Here is a 21,275-nt window from a genome sequence, read left to right as displayed (position 1 = left end):
TCTTAAGTCTGATGGTTTTCTGGTGGTTTGAATCACCTTGAGACTCAACTTACAATGTTGAAAGAGTCCACTCACTAAGCCTCTGTTGAATTGTGAACGTAAAATCCCCTGGCCACGATATGAGAAATTACAGCCAGCAATATGTTTTTATTTTTATTTTTTCTTTAAGTTGCACTAAAGCTACAGTGGCAACTTGACGACTCCAGCACAAGTGAGGACAGGATGCATAATTAAGCTATAAAAAAAATGAGAGCGGGGCAAACTGAACAGTGCACTATTCACTAGCAAGAAACTTTAAAAACATTTTATTTCGCTGGTACAGCAAATGTGCTTGTACTGTATGTCATGCACGAAACATTACTATGGTTAATATGAAATGCGGCGATTATGATACTCTGCAGTGTTGCAAAAAGCGTTTGACAATGTTGTAAACACACAGCAGATACCAAATATGTATATTTTTTTTCAAGCTTCCTGGGACATGGCTTTTAGTTGGTCAGTACTGGGTCCCTCCTATTGGCAGGAGAACTTATTTTAGGGATGAAAGTAACTGTGTGTTCAGTTGAGCTTTGGTCATGTCTGGAGCATTGACTGTTGGTCTACTGCTGCTGTGGGGCAGCGCCTGCTTATGGCTGCCCAGCCCGGTTCAGGCAGATTTGGTCATCCCTGGACCTCATGGAGCTGCCGAGGTAATATTCAGACGTCTAGGATTAAGTTTTAAAAGAGTTGAGCATTTTTTGTGACATTTTAAGAATCTTTTCTGATTTCTAGTTTGTTTGTCTGCTCTTTGTTTTTATAGGAGGCAAGACATCCTGCCAGGTCACTAAAGGTATTTGGCAAAACTTACCTTGACTTAATAGTTTATCAAGTTTTAGTTGTTAGCCCACCACATTTTTGATGTATTTTAATAAACACAAATATAGTACTGTTTTTTAAAGACAATGTAAAGAAATTAGCTGAGGGCCAAAGCAGTAAAGATGTCTTTATTTATATGTCACATTGTGCTTTATGTGATTGAAAGTACTTGAGGCGAAGCATTATTCATCGCAGGATGTTGGTTCTTCAACCGAATATTGAATTTTCTGAAAACAATGATAATAATGAAAGAAAAAATCTGTTCCAGATCGCAAAACTGCCTGGTGGTAACGTAGTGGCTTGCTTCAGAGCATTTAAGAGTTTTCAAAATTTGCACTTCAGCTTTGCACACTTGTGGATCGCTGACTTGCATGTCAGAAGGTGTAATTGTCTATTTCTTTCTTACAGAAAAGAAGTATGCAGGATCTCACGGTGAGAATATATATTCTTCTGCAATTCCCAACATGATCATCCCCAGGCATAAAGAGTGTACTCAAACAAGCATCACTTCATTTGGCAGGTGGAGGTGCTCAGTGTGAAGGTGGACTGTGTCGTGATGTCTCGGTTCGCTCACACCGTCATAACATCCACGGCTTTGAACAAAGCCAACGTCTCGCAGGAAATCTTCTTCGAAGTGGACCTCCCCAAAACGGCCTTCATCACCAATTTTAGCATGTAAGGTCATCATGATGATATTTTAGAGCATTGGTGTCAAACTCAATGCCCGGGGGCCAGATACGGCCCGCAACAAAGACAAATTTTGCATCGACTTTGTGTCATTACTAAAATTACAAATGTCACTTTTAAAAAATAGAGACATTGTTACTAATTTTTATTACCATTTGTCCTTTTAAAACAGAATGTTTTTTTTTCTGATTTCAAAACTAGTTATTCATTATTCGTTTGTTGTGTAGCCTATACTGCATGTATATAGAATACGTCGATAATGGCCCTCCGAGGAAAATTATGACTATGATGAGGCCCTCGACAAAAATAAGTTTGACACCCCTGTTTTAGAGCAAGGGTTGTCAAAAATGGTGTCGTTTTGGTTGACTTCAGTGGATAATTGCCAAAAATCCGTGGGCGGAATGTAGCCTGGGTTTAAAATCATGCGTCGGGGAACACAAATCGGTTCTTGTTTACACAACAGATACGCGGTTCTAAAGTCCATTCTGACTTGGGGACTTTGACACAGATCTTTCTTCACAGGGAGATTGATGGTCAAGTGTATGTCGGAGAGGTGAAGGAGAAAGAGAAAGCCAAGAAACAGTATGAGAAGGCGGTTTCTTCAGGACAGACCGCCGGACTGGTCAAGTAAGTCGGCAAAGACAAATGAGACTTGGATCATGTCATGACTTCTATGGTGCTTCTATCAAGGGTTTCTGGGAGGAAAATGGAGAAGTTTTCAGTGTCTGTCAACATCGCCGCGAAAAGTAACGTTACGTTCGTTTTGACCCACGAGGAGCTCCTCCAGAGGAAACTGGGCCAGTATGAGATCCTGACCCGAGTGAAACCAAAACAACTTGTCCAGGAGTTTCAGGTTACTGCATTTTCATTTACCAATCCTGAAATTGGTGCTAAATGACGTGTCACAATTTCTGGACATGTTTGAATCAGATCGTAGCGAACATCTATGAGCCTCAAGGAATCGCTTCAGTTGACGCCCATGCGACGTTTCTCACCAATGACTTGCTCCCCATGGTGGAGAAAACTGTGACCGAGAAGAAGGTACATTTTGGAAAGTTTTCGGCTGAATTTTGGCGCAGGGATGTGCTCAATTATGTGGCACGATCTCAGAAGATTTCTGTTGTCAAGTTGGTTGATGGATAGATTTGCTCCTACTTCCAGGCACACATTGCCTTCTCACCGACTCTGGATCAGCAGAGAAAATGCCCGGACTGTGATGGCACGCTGATCGATGGAGATTTTGTCATCTCGTATGATGTGAAGCGTGCAACCAGCCTCGGGGACATTCAGGTCATCTGTGAATTTCTTATTAATCAATTCTTTGGATTGCCACAACGCCATTTTGACGACTTAGCGTAACCTTTTCTTCCCTTCAGATTGTGAACGGATACTTTGTGCATTACTTTGCACCACCCGACCTGCCAAGAGTGCCAACAAATGTAGTGTTTGTGATTGATAGGAGTGGCTCAATGTCCGGAAATAAAATGCACCAGGTAAGCGACTATGTGAGCGCTGATGCCCTCAGGCTCAGATTGTCGTAATGGAATGTTCTGACGAGCAAATGTTTTCCTTCCAGACCCGATGGGCAATGAAAGCCATCCTTTCTGATCTGAAAGAGGATGACCATTTCGCCATTGTGGAGTTTGATCACTCGATTGAGTGTTGGAAGGAAACACTGATCAAAGCTACAAAGGACAACGTGGACAAGGCCATAGAATATGCCGATTTGTTGAGGCCCAGAGGAGGTGATCAAAGAACTGCAATTTTACACGCTTAAGAATGCTTTTTTTTAATTGTCTGTTCTCGTTCTAGGAACTGACATAAATAGTGCATTGTTAAGAGGATTAAAAATGCTGCTGGAAGACAAAGCCGAGAAGAGGGTCCCAGAGCGAAGCGTTGACATGATCATTTTACTCACTGATGGAATGCCCAGTTCAGGTCAGCATGTGCTGTTTTGTTTCTTCATTTGGGAGGGATGTTCTACATTTGCTGCTTTCTCAGTCAAAGGCAGATGTCATTTTTATTTCTAATCAAATTTGGCCACATTTTGTCTTCTGAAGGTGAGACAGATCCGATAAGGATCCAAGAGAATTTTGCCGCTGCCAATCGCGGAAACACGACTTTATTCAGTCTCGGATTTGGAAATAAGGTGGACTATGGCTTCTTAAATGTGCTGAGTCAAAAAAACAAAGGACTGGCTCGTAGAATCTTTGAGGCCTCCGATGCCGTTCTTCAACTTCAGGTGGGAAATGCAGGTTCATTTTACAGCATTAGCACAAGCTAAAGCTAAGAGCTGACATTCTAAATGTGGCAAAAAATTGAATGCCCCAAATAAATGAATTTATTCCAGGGTTTCTTCGAGGAGGTGTCCAGCCCGCTGCTTTCCGAGGTGGATTTACGTTACCCTGACAATGCAGTGGGTTTTCTAACCACCAACCACTTTAGCCAGTTGTTTAATGGCTCTGAGATTGTGGTGGCTGGTCGACTGCTGGACAACGACCTGGACAACATGCTGGTGGAAGTGGTCGGCCAAGGGGTGAGACCTTCTCTGACTTTTATTGAACCACACACACGCACTGTTGCTGACAGAGAATTCCATATTCCATATTAAGATATAATCTTCAGCAGATATTGCTTCCTAAATTGTTTGCCTGCCCTATAGTTTGAGGAGAACTTCCAAGTGCAGGGCCAGACCAGTGCTCTGGACTGGGGCACGATTTATCCAGACGACGAGTACATCTTTGGGGACTTCACCGAGCGTCTGTGGGCTTATCTTACCATTCAGCAACTACTGGAGAAAAGGTAATCTTAAATATTTGTGACACTCTTTGAAAAAAGCCATAGAAAATGGATGGATGGCCCCTATTGGTATCCTTTTTTACAGCAAGACTAGTAGCCAGGATGAGAAAGAAAATGCCACAGCCAAGGCCTTGGGGATGTCCCTACAATACAGTTTTGTCACCCCTCTCACTTCCATGGTGGTCACCAAACCTGAGATTGAGAACAAAACAGACAGTCCCCTCATTGCTAACAAATTGACTGAGGGTGAGACATGGATCTTTATTTATTTATGATCAATTATTTCAAGTTTATGTCACCAAAAGAATGCTAGAAAGATGTCGCTGCAATTATAAAGATGCAGAAAGTTTGCAAGGGAAGAGAGTGCGATTGCCAAATCAAGATTTATCAAGATGATGGTATCCTCCAGGACTGAATGCACTTGTCAAAAATGCAATTTATGGGTGTGCACTTTGTGCAATCAACCAATAGACCTTTTTATTATTTTGCCTCAAAATATATATAGTTTTTTTCAGTTAAATTAAAGGTTATAATTTAGAGTCATTTTAGTAATGTTTTAAAAAAAATTAATAAACTTTCATTAATTTAATCGCAATCTGTGAATGCGGTCAAACCTATCCCTGATTTAGAATGGTGACGTAGCAAATTATTTTTCCTCTTTTTTTCATTGACAGAGGAAAGACAAGCGGCAGAGCGAGCACGTAAGACTTTTTTTTTTTAATACTTATTGTTGTGTTTTTGTGAAAATAATGACAACTGATTTACCAGTCTTTCTTTTTTTCTGGGATATTGTACAGACCCTCATTTCCATACAATGGCATCCCGACCTTTTCCATCCCATACTGCCTATGCGCCACCCTCTTATTTTGGTAAGTACTCTCAATTTTCAATAAATTCGGTCGACTCGACGTGAATCACAAATGAAAATACATCATTGAATGTGTTGGTTTGCAGTGGATGGAGATCCCCATTTTATCCTGGAGCTACCAGACAGCGACGATGCGCTGTGTTTCAATATCAATGACAAACCAGGAACTATTTTCAACCTTGTCAAAGACACAAAGTCAGGTCGGACCAATTTCACAGAAGATCATATGCTAAAACATTTGAATCCTAATGCAAATCATGCAGATGAATTATTTTGTTTCCTCATTCATCAGGTATTTTGGTGAATGGCCAGACCATAGGAGACAAACAAATTCCTCCCGACGGTAAAATCTATACGTACTTTTGGCGTTTTGGCATAATCCACAGAAATCTTGGAGTGAGGATGGAGGTGAGCACTCAAGGCATTTCAGTGATCCAAGATGGCAATCGACTCAGGTTGCAGTGGTCCAACACGACTTCCCTCAAGGGAGATACGTAAGTGAGTCAGTAGTAGATTGTGTAAAAAAGGCCTTTGGCATCCTCATCTGAATCAGAGTCACGAACACAATAGTAACATCTGCAAGTCTTATTATACGTGGCCAAAAAAAAAAACATTCATCCATCATTATACCCCTTCTTTCTTCTTTACTCATCTCTCCTTTTGTCCCTAGCATGGATATTCTCGTGACCAAGGATCGCAGCCTGACAGTAACTCTAAAAGATTCTGTGAAGTTTGTGATCCTGCTACATAAAGTGTGGGAGAAGCACCCGTACCATCGGGATTATTTGGGCTTCTACACTCTGGACACCCACCTCCTGTCACCGTCTGTTCATGGGATGCTAGGTATGGATGGATGGATGGATGGATGGATGGATGGATGGATGGATGGATGGATGGATGGATGGATGGATGGATGGATGGATGGATGGATGGATGGATGGATGGATGGATGGATGGATGGATGGATGGATGGATGGATGGATGGATGGATGGATGGATGGAGTCTTGATGATGCCTCTGACTATACAGTAGCTAAAATGATCGTACCTTGGTGGCTCCTCATGCAGGTCAGTTCTACCACGGGCTTGAATACGAGGTCACAAACTTGCGCCCCGGAGAAGTCCCAGAGAAACCAGATGCCACCATGTACGTCAAGGGACATGAGCTCAATGTGACCAGGTAAGTAAGACACGACTGGTGTTCTTAAATAAGTTTCAGCTTTTTGTTCATGGCAGACTTTTGCTGCTCCACAGAGGCTGGCAACGCGACTTCAGAAGAGATGTGAAGAACGGAGAAAATGTTCCCTGCTGGTTCATTCATAATAATGGCACAGGCCTCATTGACGGAGATTTCTCGGACTACATTGTGTCTGGCCTCTTTAAAACAGTTTAGAGGTAAAAAAATGTCAAATTATGTTTTTCTTGATCCATAATGACAAAACACAAATCTGAGCAGTTTTATACCCGTGTGGAATAAAACTTGTCCAAATTTTCAACAGTTTTTTTTTTAAACTTATCATTTAATCAATCAATTCTTGGCTTCCCTTTTGCACAAAGTTGCCTTTGTTTTCTTGGGTGCAACAAATCTATCCATCTGGATGGGCAAGTCCAGATTTGACTTTGGGTTACAACACTTCCCTCGCATTCTCAAACCCACACATGCCAGTTTCCGGTAAAAGGCTATCACTGACTCACTCTGTCTGAGTGTAAACAGAAATTCTCCTTCTGGGACCCTGAGTGGGTGGAGTCGAGTACTTCTGGGTCGACTTTCTTTCACATGCCCGGAATTCCCACAGCATTTGTTTTCAGCCGTGGAGTGTTGGTGGTTCAGACTCTCCTCGTCGTCAACATGCCTGTTTTGTGGGGAATCGTACGGTGGGCTTGTCTCTGCATTGTGCTTGCAGCACAGGGGCAAGAAGCTCTGCTTGTCTCCCGCAGAAATGCGCTTGTGGAGGTAATTCTGCAGATATTCTGTGAAGTGTTTCAAATTGAAATTTGAGCCTAAGCTTTGGCGGACTTTTTATTATTATTTTTTTAAATTTATTTACTTATGACCTTGCAACGAGCATTCTCATGTAGGATTTGAGACCAGGATGTTTATTGTTGTGTGTTGTAACTTATTGCTTGGAAAGTTCCATTCACATGTCTTTTGAAACTCTTTTGAAATAACAGGAATAAATTGTGTATCGCAGGAATTTCACAGAGTACTTTGGAGTCAGACAAAAGAATGAGAAAATCGGATATCACCTGTTTTTGCAGAACTTTGTCATGTACTGTATCTGTTGTGCTTTTGTTGTTTCAGAGAGAATGGGCAAAGTAGCACCATCCGTGTTCAGCAACGTCAGGTCAGGGGCTGAGACGTCCCTGGCCAAGCCTGCTGCCCAAGCCCCAGGAGCCAGCGTGTTCAACAAGTAGCGCCTCATTGCAAGACTCGTTTGCGAAAATACTCGATGCCATCGAGTTGATGTTTTTTTTATATTGTTTTGTAACTATTTGTTAAAAAAATGTTTACACGGTGGGTGAGTTGCACTTTGCAATTTACACAGTGAATGAATCAGACATGCATGAGTCACACTGATGTGCTCCCAATCGATGCTTAGAAGTATTTTTTTCTGTTTGTATGTTTTTATCTCTTGTTCACTATAAATAAATAAAAAGTGACTTGCTAGCCACAAAAGCACCATGTACAAAAACATGTAAACTGTGTCTTAAGTTTGATGGTTTTCTGGTGGTTTGAATCACCTTGAGACTCAACTTACAGTGTTGAAAGAGTCCACTCACTAAGCCTCTGTTGAATTGTGAACGTAAAATCCCCTGGCCACGATATGAGAAATTACAGCCAGCAATATGTTTTTATTTTTATTTTTTTTAAGTTGCACTAAAGCTACAGTAGCAACTTGACGACTCCAGCACAAGTGAGCACAGGATCCATTAAGCTATTAAAAAAAATGAGAGCGGGGCAAACTGAACAGTGCACTATTCACTAGCAAGAAACTTTAAAAACATTTTATTTCGCTGGTACAGCAAATGTGCTTGTACTGTATGTCATGCACGAAACATTACTATGTTTAATATGAAATGCGGCGATTATGATACTCTGCAGTGTTGCAAAAAGCGTTTGGCAATGGTGTAAACACACAGCAGATACCAGGTATGTATATTTTTTTTCAAGGTCCCTGGGACATGGCTTTTAGTTGGTCAGCACGGGGTCCCTCCCATTGGCACGAGAACTTACTTTAGGGATGAAAGTAACTGTGTGTTCAGTTGAGCTTTGGTCATGTCTGGAGCATTGACTGTTGGTCTACTGTTGCTGTGGGGCAGCGCCTGCTTATGGCTGCCCAGCCCGGTTCAGGGAGATTTGGTCGTCCCTGGACCTCATGGAGCTGCCGAGGTAATATTCAGACGTCTAGGATTAAGTTTTAAAAGAGTTGAGTATTTTTTGTGACATTTTAAGAATCTTTTCTGATTTCTAGTTTGTTTGTCTGCTCTTTGTTTTTATAGGAGGCAAGACATCTTGCCAGGTCACTGAAGGTATTTGGCAAAACTTACCTTGACTTAATAGTTTATCAAGTTTTAGTTGTTAGCCCACCACATTTTTGATGCATTTTAATAAACACAAATATGGTACTGTTTTTTAAATACAATGTAAAGAAATTAGCTGAGGGCCAAAGCAGTAAAGCTGCCTTTATTTATTTGTCAAATTGTGCTTTACGTGATTGAAAGTACTTTTAAAAGCATTTAAAAACAACTATGGATGTTTTCGTTCAATAAATAGCTTAAAGTGCATGGGTGACTATGGCTCTGCTTTTTCGCCCCAACTTAACTGGTGGCACATCTGTAACTCAAATATTGGTCTGCAACACACACACACACACACACACACACAAATCAACTACTATGTGACATCCCGACTTTACTCCTTGAGGTGAAGCATTGTTCATTGCAGGATGTTGGTTCTTCAACCGAATATTGAATTTTCTGAAAACAATGATAATAATGAAATAAAAAATCCGTTCCAGATCGCAAAACTGCCTGGTGGTAACGTAGTGGCTTGCTTCAGAGCATTTAAGAGTTTTCAAAATTTGCACTTCAGCTTTGCACACTTGTGGATCGCTGACTTGCATGTCAGAAGGTGTAATTGTCTATTTCTTTCTTACAGAAAAGAAGTATGCAGGATCTCACGGTGAGAATATATATTCTTCTGCAATTCCCAACATGATCATCCCCAGGCATAAAGAGTGTACTCAAACAAGCATCACTTCATTTGGCAGGTGGAGGTGCTCAGTGTGAAGGTGGACTGTGTCGTGATGTCTCGGTTCGCTCACACCGTCATAACATCCACGGCTTTGAACAAAGCCAACGTCTCGCAGGAAATCTTTTTCGAAGTGGACCTCCCCAAAACGGCCTTCATCACCAATTTTAGCATGTAAGGTCACCATGATGATATGTTAGAGAATAGGTGTCAAACTCAATGCCCGGGGGCCAGATACGGCCCGCAACATCATTTTACGTGGCCCACAAAGACAAATTTTGCATCGACTTTGTGTCATTACTAAAATTACAAATGTCTTCACTTTTAAAAAATAGAGAAATTGTTCCTAATTTTTATTACCATTTGTCCTTTTAAAACAGAATGTTTTTTTTTCTGATTTCAAAACTAGTTATTCATTATTCCTTTGTTGTGTAGCCTATACTGTATGTATATAGAATACGTTGATAATGGCCCTCCGAGGGAAATTATGACTATGGACAAAAATAAGTTTGACTGTTTTAGAGCAAGGGTTGTTAAAAATGGTGTAGTTATAGTTGACTTCAGTGGATAATTGCCAAAAATCCGTGGGCGGAATGTACCCTGGGTTTAAAATCATGCTTCGGGAAACACAAATCGGTTCTTGTTTACACAACAGATAAGCGGTTCTAAAGTCCATTCTGACTTGGGGACCTTGACACAGATCAGTTGTCTTTCTTCACAGGGAGATTGATGGTCAAGTGTATGTCGGAGAGGTGAAGGAGAAAGAGAAAGCCAAGAAACAGTATGAGAAGGCGGTTTCTTCAGGACAGACCGCCGGACTGGTCAAGTAAGTCGGCAAAGACAAATGAGACTTGGATCATGTCATGACTTCTATTGTGCTTCCATCAAGGGCTTCTGGGAGGAAGATGGAGAAGTTTTCAGTGTCTGTCAACATCGCCGCGAAAAGTAACGTTACGTTCGTTTTGACCCACGAGGAGCTCCTCCAGAGGAAACTGGGCCAGTATGAGATTCTGACCCGAGTGAAACCAAAACAACTTGTCCAGGAGTTTCAGGTTACTGCATTTTCATTTACCAATCCTGAAATTGGTGCGAAATGAAGTGTCACAATTTCTGGACATGTTTGAATCAGATCGTAGCGAACATCTATGAGCCTCAAGGAATTGCTTCAGTTGACACCCATGCGACGTTTCTCACCAATGACTTGCTCCCCATGGTGGAGAAAACTGTGACCGAGAAGAAGGTATATTTTGGAAAGTCTTCGGCTGAATTTTGGCGCAGGGATGTCCAAGTGCTCAATTATGTGGCACGATCTCAGAAGATTTCTGTTTTCAAGTTGGTTGATGGATAGATTTGCTCCTACTTCCAGGCACACATTGCCTTCTCACCGAGTCTGGATCAGCAGAGAAAATGCCCGGACTGTGATGGCACACTGATCGATGGAGATTTTGTCATCTCGTATGATGTGAAGCGTGCAACCAGCCTCGGGGACATTCAGGTCATCTGTGAACTTCTTATTAATCAATTCTTTGGATTGCCACAACGCCATTTTGCCGACTTAGCGTAGCCTTTTCTGCCCTTCAGATTGTGAACGGATACTTTGTGCATTACTTTGCACCACCCGACCTGCCAAGAGTGCCAACAAATGTAGTGTTTGTGATTGATAGGAGTGGCTCAATGTCCGGAAATAAAATTCACCAGGTAAGCGACTATGTGAGCGGTGATGCCCTCAGGCTCAGATTGTCGTAATGGAATGTTCTGACGAGCAAATTTTTTGCGTCCAGACCCGATTGGCATTGAAAGCCATCCTTTCTGATCTGAAAGAGGATGACCATTTCGCCATTGTGCAGTTTGATGACAAGATTGATTGTTGGAAGGAAACACTGATCAAAGCTACAAAGGACAACGTGGCCAGTGCCATAGAATATGCCGATTTGTTGAGGTCCAGAGGAGGTGATCAAAGAACTGCAATTTTATACGCTTAAGAATGCTTTTTTTTAAATTGTCTGTTCTCGTTCTAGGAACTGACATAAATAGTGCATTGTTAAGAGGATTGAAAATGCTGCTGGAAGACAAAGCTGAGAAGAGGGTCCCAGAGCGAAGTGTTGACATGATCCTTTTACTCACTGATGGAATGCCCTATTCAGGTCAGCATGTGCTGTTTTGTTTCTTCATTTGGGAGAGATGTTCTACATTTGCTGCTTTCTCAGTCGAAGTCAGATGTCATTTTTATTTTTAATCAAATTTGGGCTCATTTTGTCTTCTGAAGGTGAGACAAATCCGACAAGGATCCAAGAGAATTTGGCCGCCGCCAATGGCGGAAACACGACTTTATTCAGTCTCGGATTTGGAAATGATGTGGACTATGGCTTCTTAAATGTGCTGAGTCAAAAAAACAACGGACTAGCTCGTAGAATCTTTGAGGCCTCCGATGCCGTTCTTCAACTTCAGGTGGGGAATGCAGGTTCATTTTACAGCATTAGCACAAGCTAAAGCTAAGAACTGACATTGGCAAAAAATTGAATGCCCCAAATAAATGAATTCATTCCAGGGTTTCTATGAGGAGGTGTCCAGCCCGCTGCTTTCCGAGGTGGATTTACGTTACCCTGACAATGCAGTGGGTTTTTTAACCACCAACCACTTTAGCCAGTTGTTTAATGGCTCTGAGATTGTGGTGGCTGGTCGACTGCTGGACAACGACCTGGACAACATGCTGGTGGAAGTGGTCGGCCAAGGGGTGAGACCTTCTCTGACTTTTATTGCACCACACACACACACTGTTGCTGACAGAGAATTCCATATTCCATATTGAGATGTAATCTTCAGCAGATATTGCTTCCTAAATTGTTTTCCTGCCCTATAGTTTGAGGAGAACTTCCAAGTGCAGGGCCAGACCAGTGCTCTGGACTGGGGCACGATTTATCCAGACGACAAGTACATCTTTGGGGACTTCACCGAGCGTCTGTGGGCTTATCTTACCATTCAGCAACTACTGGACAAGAGGTAATCTTAAATATTTATGACACTCTTTGAAAAAAGCCATAGAAAATGGATGGATAGCTCCTATTGGTATCCTTTTTTTACAGCAACACTGTTAGCCAGGATGAGAAAGAAAATGCTACAGCCAAGGCCTTGGAGATGTCCCTACAATACAGTTTTGTCACCCCTCTCACTTCCATGGTGGTCACCAAACCAGAGATTGAGAACAAAACAGACAGTCCCCTCATTGCTAACAAACTGACTGAGGGTGAGACATGGATCTTTATTTATTTATGATTAATTATTTCAAGTTTATGTCACCAAAAGAATGCTAGAAAGATGTCGCTGCAATTACAAAGATGCAGAAAGTTTGCAAGGGAAGAGAGTGCGATTGCCAAATCAAGATTTATCAAGATGATAGTATCCTGCGGGACTGAGTGCACTTGTCAAAAATGCAATTTATGGGTGTGCACTTTGTGCAATCAACCAATAGACCTTTTTATTATTTTGCCTCAAAATATATATATTTTTTCAGTTAAATTAAAGGTTATAATTTAGAGTCATTTTAGTAATGTTTAAAAAAAACAACAACAACACTTTCATTAATTTAATCGCAATCTGTGAATGCGGTCAAACCTATCCCTGATTTAGAATGGTGACGTAGCAAATTATTTTTCCTCTTTTTTTCATTGACAGAGGAAAGACAAGCGGCAGAGCGAGCACGTAAGACTTTTTTTTTAATACTTATTGTTGTGTTTTCGTGAAAATAATGACAACTGATTTACCAGTCTTTCTTTTTTTCTGGGATATTGTACAGACCCTCATTTCCATACAATGTCATCCCGACCTTTTCCATCCCTTACTGCCCATGCTCCACCCTCTTATTTTGGTCAGTACTCTCAATTTTCAATAAATTCGGTCGACTCGACGTGAATCACAAATGAAAATACATCATTGGATGTGTTTGTTTGCAGTGGATGGAGATCCCCATTTTATCCTGGAGCTACCAGACAGCGACGATGCGCTGTGTTTCAATATCAATGACAAACCAGGAACTATTTTCAACCTTGTCAAAGACACAAAGTCAGGTCGGACTAATTTCACAGAAGATCATATGCTAAAACATTTTAATCCTAATGCAAATCATGCAGATGAATTATTTTGTTTCCTCATTCATCAGGTATTTTGGTGAATGGCCAGACCATAGGAGACAAACAAATTCCTCCCGACGGTAAAATCTATACGTACTTTTGGCGTTTTGGCATAATCCACAGAAATCTTGGAGTGAGGATGGAGGTGAGCACTAAAGGCATTTCAGTGATCCAAGATGGCAATCGAATCAGGTTGCAGTGGTCCAACACGACTTCCCTCAAGGGAGATAAGTGAGTCAGTAGTAGATTGTGTAAAAAAGGCCTTTGGCGTCCTCATCTGAATCAGAGTCACGAACACAATAGTAACATCTGCAAGTCTTATTATATGTGGCCCAAAAAAACATTCATCCATCATTATACCCCTTCTTTCTTCTTTACTCATCTCTCCTTTTGTCCCTAGCATGGATATTCTCGTGACCAAGGATCGCAGCCTGACAGTAACTCTAAAAGATTCTGTGAAGTTTGTGATCCTGCTACATAAAGTGTGGGAGAAGCATCCGTACCATCGGGATTATTTGGGCTTCTACACTCTGGACACCCACCTCCTGTCACCGTCTGTTCATGGGATGCTAGGTATGGATGGATGGATGGATGGATGGATGGATGGATGGATGGATGGATGGATGGATGGATGGATGGATGGATGGATGGATGGATGGATGGATGGATGGATGGATGGATGGATGGATGGATGGAGTCTTGATGATGCTTCTGACTATACAGTAGCTAAAATGATCGTACCTTGGTGGCTCCTCATGCAGGTCAGTTCTACCACGGGCTTGAATACGAGGTCACAAACTTGCGCCCTGGAGAAGTCCCAGAGAAACCAGATGCCACCATGTACGTCAAGGGACATGAGCTCAATGTGACCAGGTAAGTAAGACACGACTGGTGTTCTTAAATAAGTTTCAGCTTTTTGTTCATGGCAGACTTTTGCTGCTCCACAGAGGCTGGCAACGAGACTTCAGAAGAGATGTGAAGAACGGAGAAAATGTTCCCTGCTGGTTCATTCATAATAATGGCACAGGCCTCATTGACGGAGATATCTCGGACTACATTGTGTCTGGCCTCTTTAAAACAGTTTAGAGAAAAAAAAATGCCTAATGATGTTTTTCTTGATCCATAATGACAAAACACAAATCTGAGCAGTTTTATACGTGTGTGGAATAAAACTTGTCCAAATTTTCAACTGTTTTTTTTTTAAACTTATCATTTAATCAATCAATTATTGGCTTCCCTTTTGCACAAAGTTGCCTTTGTTTTCTTGGGTGCAACAAATCTATCCATCTGGATGGGCAAGTCCAGATTTGACTTTGGGTTACAACACTTCCCTCGCATTCTCAAACCCACACATGCCAGTTTCCGGGAAAACGTGATCACTGACTCACTCTGTCTAAGTGTAAACAGAAATTCCCCCTCTGGGACCCTGAGTGGGCGGAGTCGAGTACTTCTGGGTCGACTTTCTTTCACATGCCCGGAATTCCCACAGCATTTGTTTTCAGCCGCGGAGTGTTGGTGGTTCAGACTCTCCTCGTCTTCAACATGCCTGTTTTGTGGGGAATCGTACGGTGGGCTTATCTCTGCATTGTGCTTGCAGCACAGGGGCAAGAAGCTCTGCTTGTTTCCCACAGAGATGCGCTTGTGGAGGTAATTCTGCAGATATTCTGTGAAGTGTTTCAAATTGAAATTTGAGCCTAAGCTTTGGTGGACTTTTGATTATTATTTTTTTAAATCTATTTACTTATGACCTTGCAACGAGCATTCTCATGTAGGATTCGAGACCAGGATGTTTATTGTTGTGTGTTGTAACATATTGCTTGGAAAGTTCCATTCACATGTCCTAAGATACTCTTTTGATACTCTTTTGAAATAACAGGAATAAATTGTGTATTGCAGGAATTTCACAAAGCTGCAGGCACCAAGTCGATAAAGGTATTCCATTTTAATTATTCCTATTTTAATCTGCTTAGTAATCACTAATGATGGTGTGTGGACTGTTTCTTGATTTGCACAACAACACGATTAAGATGAGCAACAGTACGTCCAAGAATGAAATGTTTATGACTTTGTTATTTTGTTTCTTTTTGTGTTCACAAACAGAAAAGAAGCACCAAATCTGATAATGTAAGAAACACAAGTCTGGCTATAATGACTGATGTGCAGAACAGTGAACAGTTGGACCAGTTGTCATTCTTCTCCCACTTTTCTCATAACCTTGTGACTCATGGTATTAATCCGGCACGATTACTGTTCTGTTCATCCTTTCAGATGGTGGAGGTGCAGTCTTTCAGAATCGACTGTGCCGTGACGTCACGTTTCGCTCACACCGTCATGACCTCCAAGGCTTTCAACAAAGCCAACATCTCCCAGGAAATCTTCTTCGAAGTGGAGCTGCCAAAAACTGCTTTCATCACCAACTTCACCATGTAAGTTCAAAATACTACATCAAGTGTAAACACATTCTACAAACTCCTTACTTGCCTCTCAGGGAAATTGATGGCCAAGTTTATGTTGGAGAGGTGAAGGGGAAAGAGAAAGCCAAAAAAGAGTATGAGAAGGCGGTTTCTTCAGGAAAGACTGCTGGACTGGTCAAGTAAGTTCAAGTGAGGGCACAGGATGTAGCGCATTATCTTCCAACCAACAAATCTTTTTAGGGCATCTGGAAGACAAATGGAGCAGTTTTCGGTGTCTGTTAACATTGCAGCAGAAAGTCATGTGGTTTTCGTTTTGACCTACGAGGAGCTGCTTCAGAGGAAACTGGGCCGGTATGAGCTTCTGACCCGTGTGAAACCCAAAGAACCTGTTCAAGACTTTCAGGTTGATGCCACCTTTTTGTGTCTTCACAATTTCATAATGAGAAGCAATATTAATATATCCTCTTGAATGTGATATTATACTGGTTGATTTCTGTGTATAGATCAGAGTTCGCGTCTTTGAGCCTCAAGGCCTGACGTCAGTGGAGGCAACCGCAACATTCCTCACGAACCAGCTGCTCCCTCTAGTGGAGAAAACTGTCACCGACACGAAGGTAAGGCCTTTTAGTAGAACTCATGACGTTGATCTTGTTCAAATGAATTCCCTAAAAATCAATCTATTCTTTCTATTTCAGGCCTACATTACTTTCTCACCAACAATGGAGGAACAAAAGAAATGTCCGTCATGTGAGGGCACTCAAATTGAAGGAGATTTTATTGTCAAGTATGATGTCAAACGAAAAGAAAACCTTGGCGAAGTCCAGGTCAGCTTTGATGCCTCCAAACTACGCCTGTTTGTGTTTTAAATCGACACTGCAATTCATGTATTTATTTTCCTTCAGATGGTGAACGGCTACTTTGTGCACTTCTTCTCCCCACCTGAATTACCCACAGTCCCAAAAAATGTTATATTTGTGGTTGACAGGAGTGGCTCTATGAGCGGCACAAAGATCAGACAGGTAACTGTAGTATCTGTGTTTACATCGAGCTTCTTACTAGATGTAATGGTTTGTGGAAACTTTTGCAGACCCGCGAAGCCCTGGCGGCCATTCTGAAGGATCTCCACGAGGAAGACCACTTCACTTTCATCCTGTTTGACGATAGAGTTGACACTTGGCAAAACTCCGTTGTGAAAGCGACAAAAGAGAATGTGACTAAGGCCATTGACTACGTTGGGAAACTGACCGAGAGGGGATGTAGGTATCAGCGTTTGGTTATTTCCGTGACTACTGCCTTAAACGTGATCCACATTCCAGAATTGAATTGATTTATTATGCTGCGTAGGTTGCAAATATTCACTTTACTACAGCTACATTTTTTTTCAGGAGAACATAATTGACTACAAAGGGAGAAATGCATGTTTACAATTTTCTATTTGTCTTTCAGCTACTGACATCAACGGTGCACTGTTGGAAGCGGTGGCACTGCTGAAGAAGGAAAGAGAATCCAAACGGGTTCCCGACAGGAGCATGGATATGATTATTCTGTTGACGGATGGGATGCCAAACAGCGGTGAGCCTCATCTCACCGCCACGTATTTTCATTTTATTTATCAAGTGATGGAATTGGAATGATGTGACCGCGTACTCAGGGGTGTCCAACCTGCCGACCATCCAGGAGAATGTCCGCCGGGCTATTGGTGGGAACATGTCTCTGTTTTGTCTTGGATTTGGAAATGATGTGCAGTATTCCTTTCTGGATGTGCTGGGCAAACAGAACAAAGGGTTGGCCCGCAGAATCTTTGCGGCCTCGGATGCAGCTCTTCAACTCCAAGTAGAGCCCCACCCAAAAAAATAATAATTATGAAACTATTTAAAGCAAGGGGAGGATTACAATTGGATTGCTGTGGATTTGATTTGTTTTACAGGGTTTTTATGAAGAAGTGTCCAGTCCACTACTCTTGGAGGTGAACCTGAAGTATCCGGGTAATTCCGTAGACTCGTTGACCCAAAATCACCATAGCCATCTGTTCAACGGTTCAGAGATTGTGGTGGCCGGTCGTTTCGATGACAGCAACGAGCCTGATAATTTCCTCGTGGAGGTGTTTGCGCAGGGGGTGAGTGAAAATAGTCAAATTGATATCAAATGTCAGCTCATTTTTTTTCCCCTTTCGCAAAGTTGAGCAAGTATGCATGCAAAAGTATCTATTAAATTTGTATTTTACAAGGCAATTTTGTTATTGTTTGTTATTGCCCTTAGCGACACTTTTGAGGAATGCATCATTTTGATAACATGAACGGTTTATTTCTCTCCTGCCACAGCCAGAGGAAGATTTCCAAGTGCAGGGCAAGGCCAAAGTGGATGACTGGAACGTGCTCTATCTGGAAGACGAGTACATCTTTGGGGACTTCACCGAGCGTCTGTGGGCTTACCTCACCATTCAGCAGCTCTTGGAGAAGAGGTTTGCTCATTTCAAATGTTTCTCTCCGCTTTATCTCGACCGCTATTTAATTGACCTTCACCCTCAAAGCAATCACAGATATTGTTGAGAGTGTTTCTGGAGGAGCGAGTTTTCTCGCGTCATACTCAGCAGGCAACTTTTTTGCTAGTCGCATTGGAAGTCAGCAGGAAAATGAGAACTTCACTGCCCAGGCATTGGATATGTCGCTGCGCTACAACTTTGTCACGCCGCTCACCTCCTTGGTGGTAATCAAGCCTGACAGTGAGGACAAAGCAGGCGGCCCCCTCATTGCTGACAAGCTGACAGAGGGTAAAAGTCATGTTTACGTTTTAGAAGAGCCATGCGGTTATCTGCAATTTTTGCTTACAATTTTTATATTTCAGATCAACGGCAAAGAGCAGAGAGCCAAAGAGGTGTGATGCTTCTACCTTCCTTAATCGTTGCATTGTGGCCAATACTGATTTACATTTGTATGGTTTGCAATGGTTTGGATCTTCGTCCTGCAAATTCGCCCCAATCAAATCATAAAGTAATTTTCATTCTGACTACCGTTTGCATGAATCGATATGATTTTACATGAATAACCAAATATTTAATTTTGCTTGGTTACAGCTAGCAAATGCGGTCACGTTTTAGCATATTCAGAAACTATTTTTTCTCTCCAGATGGGTAAACAGGGAGATTTGGATTTATACTTTTAGGCTTTGGTTATAAATGCCATGGATTGTGAGAACTGAAATGAATCTTTATCTATTTGTATTTAGTTTTCTTGTGTGCATCAACAGCTCATCAACCGAGACATCAGGGTAAGTCTTTTTGTCCTTATTAATCGTTGCATTTTGGGCTCTTCTACATTAAAGTGTATGAATACTTTGTCTCAGGTTCCTCTGGCCGTGCGGCAAGTTCACGGCAACAATCAAATGGTAGTTTTAATATTACTCTCTTTGTTGCATAAAGCTGCTACACTGTTTTTTGTTTCATCATTGGATTCACATTGAAATCATTTTTGTATAAATGCATTATATTTATGTTTACAGTGGATGGTGATCCACATTTCATGATTGAAGTCCCAGACAGAGAAGATGCCTTGTGTTTCAACATCAATGACAAACCTGGGACTATTTTCAACCTGGTCCGTGACCCCAAATCAGGTCACGACCTAGCACACACATCAAATAATAGCAACACGGAGACTAAAATAATCCTTTTTACTTTCAGGTTTTGTGGTGAATGGCGAGATTATTGGCAAGAAGAAATTTGTCCCGGGTCAAAAGATGTTCACCTACTTTGGTCGTCTTGGAATCCGCCACGAGGCTTTGGGGGTAAAGCTGGAGGTCAACACTCAGGAGATCTTGCTGATGCATGAGGGGAAACAAGTCAAGTTACTGTGGACGGATTTTGCCTCTCTCAAAGACACCAAGTAAGTCGAACTGTTTGCCTGTTTTTATTATTACAATTTTGGCGGCTCCATTGATGCCATGTATTATAAGATAATAATATTTCGGTTCCTCATGCAGCATGGACCTTCGTCTGACAAAGAACTGCAGCCTCACAGTCACGCTGAGGCACTCGGTCAAGTTCATGGTCATCAGACATACAAAGATATGGAAGAGGCGCCACTATCAGCAGAACTATTTGGGTTTTTATACTCTGGACAGCCACCATTTATCCAACGCCGTTCATGGATTGCTAGGTGGGAATCATCATATGATAAACAACATATCCTTTGGTGACTCTTACCACAATGATTTTATTTATATTTTTGAACCTCAGGCCAGTTCTACCATGGGGTTGATTTTGAAGTGTCCAACTTAAAATTGGGGAAGATGCAGCAGAAAACGGACGCCACCATGTATGTGAAAGGGCAGACGCTCAATGTGACCAGGTAGGATGAGCCTGTTAAGCTAAACGCTCTCAACATACAAGTCTTCATGCATCGGGTGACCTTATTTTTCTCACCTGCGCAGACACTGGCAGAAGGATTTCAGCAAAGATATGATCGAGGGGCAAAGAATTCCCTGCTGGTTTGTCGACAATGATGGAGCTGGTCTCATTGACGGGAAAGCGTCCGACTACATTTTGCCCAGCCTCTTTTAAAAAAAAAAAAAAAAAAAAAAATATCAACATCTATGATAATCATTTATCATTTCTAGACCCACATATTATACTGTGGGAGATTGTGGTTACCATTGGATAAAGAATGTTTTGAAGTATGGGGAGCTGCAAATGTTAAAGAATGTTATGTTGGGTTATTCTTGCATACCCCAAAATTGCTCTCATGAAAGGAGCAACACACTTAATTTTTTAACGATGTAAATTGGGGTCAACTGCAAGCTGAGTGGAACTGTGGAAAATGGTAACCCTGAATGAAAATGTGAGTGAATGTGTCTGAAAATCTGAGTGAGAGATTTTATTTTTCTCCAGCAAAGTGCTGTTTTATATGGCTAAAGTTTTACATTGCGTGTAAAAATAAATAAAAGCCATATTTTCACAAGTAGTTTGCTCCTATTTCCTTGCAATTTGAAACTGGAATGTGGACCCTTAATATTAATATTTTGATACTTTGATCTGTGTCATTCCACAATGCATTATTTATCTGTTGAATATGTGAACAGGTTGGCTTCTACGTAGTTTGTCCAAACGAGTTGCCATACTGTCGCTGCAAAAAAAAAAAAAGAAAAGGTTGTCACAGGTGTATCGATCATTTTAGCGTATTGACGTGACGCAAGAACATCAAAAGCTGCAGTTTAAAGGCAAGTAACGACAAAAAAAAAAAAAAAATCAAAATATAAACTAGCCTTGCAAATCAGCTG

The 21,275-nt window shown here is 41.5% G+C and overlaps 2 protein-coding genes across 5 annotated transcripts; both read left to right on the top strand.

Moving 5' to 3' along the window:
- Window positions 1-133: 133 nt before the first annotated feature.
- Window positions 134-7,909, top strand: LOC125976819 (inter-alpha-trypsin inhibitor heavy chain H3-like). The gene is made up of 23 exons (XM_068652327.1): window positions 134-689; window positions 800-829; window positions 1,264-1,287; window positions 1,376-1,530; window positions 2,065-2,169; window positions 2,233-2,395; window positions 2,473-2,583; window positions 2,704-2,832; window positions 2,919-3,035; window positions 3,119-3,287; window positions 3,355-3,480; window positions 3,603-3,784; window positions 3,893-4,078; window positions 4,205-4,344; window positions 4,427-4,587; window positions 5,016-5,042; window positions 5,139-5,210; window positions 5,296-5,409; window positions 5,502-5,703; window positions 5,880-6,052; window positions 6,277-6,388; window positions 6,463-7,162; window positions 7,511-7,909. Exons 1-22 carry the CDS (start codon window positions 576-578, stop codon window positions 6,599-6,601), a joined length of 2,751 nt encoding a protein of 916 aa, XP_068508428.1. The 5' UTR covers window positions 134-575; the 3' UTR covers window positions 6,602-7,162; window positions 7,511-7,909.
- A 146-nt stretch (window positions 7,910-8,055) lies between these two features.
- Window positions 8,056-20,959, top strand: LOC125976818 (inter-alpha-trypsin inhibitor heavy chain H3). 4 transcript variants are annotated; one of them, XR_011087703.1, is made up of 23 exons: window positions 8,056-8,599; window positions 8,710-8,739; window positions 9,368-9,391; window positions 9,480-9,634; window positions 10,182-10,286; window positions 10,350-10,512; window positions 10,590-10,700; window positions 10,827-10,955; window positions 11,042-11,158; window positions 11,242-11,410; window positions 11,479-11,604; window positions 11,727-11,908; window positions 12,009-12,194; window positions 12,321-12,460; window positions 12,544-12,704; window positions 13,133-13,159; window positions 13,254-13,325; window positions 13,411-13,524; window positions 13,617-13,818; window positions 13,988-14,160; window positions 14,349-14,460; window positions 14,535-15,234; window positions 15,484-15,519. XR_011087703.1 is itself a non-coding variant. In XM_049732720.2 (23 exons), the coding sequence occupies exons 1-23, from the start codon at window positions 15,058-15,060 to the stop codon at window positions 20,557-20,559; spliced, it is 2,814 nt and encodes a 937-aa protein (XP_049588677.1). In that variant the 5' UTR covers window positions 14,978-15,057; the 3' UTR covers window positions 20,560-20,959. The 4 variants fall into 4 exon arrangements, 3 of the variants coding, with proteins under 3 accessions (XP_049588679.1, XP_049588677.1, XP_049588676.1); XM_049732720.2 differs by lacking the exons at window positions 8,056-8,599; window positions 8,710-8,739; window positions 9,368-9,391; ... (16 more) ...; window positions 13,988-14,160; window positions 14,349-14,460 and adding exons at window positions 15,688-15,711; window positions 15,856-16,013; window positions 16,076-16,180; ... (16 more) ...; window positions 20,236-20,347; window positions 20,430-20,959 and having other exon boundaries at window positions 14,978-15,234; XM_049732719.2 differs by lacking the exons at window positions 8,056-8,599; window positions 8,710-8,739; window positions 9,368-9,391; ... (16 more) ...; window positions 13,988-14,160; window positions 14,349-14,460 and adding exons at window positions 15,688-15,711; window positions 15,856-16,013; window positions 16,076-16,180; ... (16 more) ...; window positions 20,236-20,347; window positions 20,430-20,959 and having other exon boundaries at window positions 14,978-15,234.
- Window positions 20,960-21,275: the final 316 nt, after the last annotated feature.

The sequence above is a fragment of the Syngnathus scovelli genome, chromosome 11, assembly GCF_024217435.2.
Source record: "Syngnathus scovelli strain Florida chromosome 11, RoL_Ssco_1.2, whole genome shotgun sequence".
Classification (NCBI taxonomy): Eukaryota; Metazoa; Chordata; class Actinopteri; order Syngnathiformes; family Syngnathidae; genus Syngnathus; species Syngnathus scovelli.
This window is presented reverse-complemented; position numbering and strand designations above follow the sequence as displayed.

Excerpts from the sequence above, each read along its gene's own strand:
- LOC125976819 (XM_068652327.1), top strand. The coding sequence starts at position 576 with ATGTCTGGAGCATTGACTGTTGGTCTACTGCTGCTGTGGGGCAGCGCC. Across the intron at positions 5,410-5,501 it reads TGTCAAAGACACAAAGTCAG|GTATTTTGGTGAATGGCCAG; the intron begins GTCGGACCAATT and ends CTCATTCATCAG. Across the intron at positions 5,704-5,879 it reads ACTTCCCTCAAGGGAGATAC|CATGGATATTCTCGTGACCA; the intron begins GTAAGTGAGTCA and ends TTTTGTCCCTAG.
- LOC125976818 (XM_049732719.2), top strand. The coding sequence starts at position 15,058 with ATGCCCGGAATTCCCACAGCATTTGTTTTCAGCCGCGGAGTGTTGGTG. Across the intron at positions 18,876-19,226 it reads AAGAGCAGAGAGCCAAAGAG|TTTTCTTGTGTGCATCAACA; the intron begins GTGTGATGCTTC and ends ATTTGTATTTAG. Across the intron at positions 19,386-19,499 it reads TTCACGGCAACAATCAAATG|TGGATGGTGATCCACATTTC; the intron begins GTAGTTTTAATA and ends TTATGTTTACAG.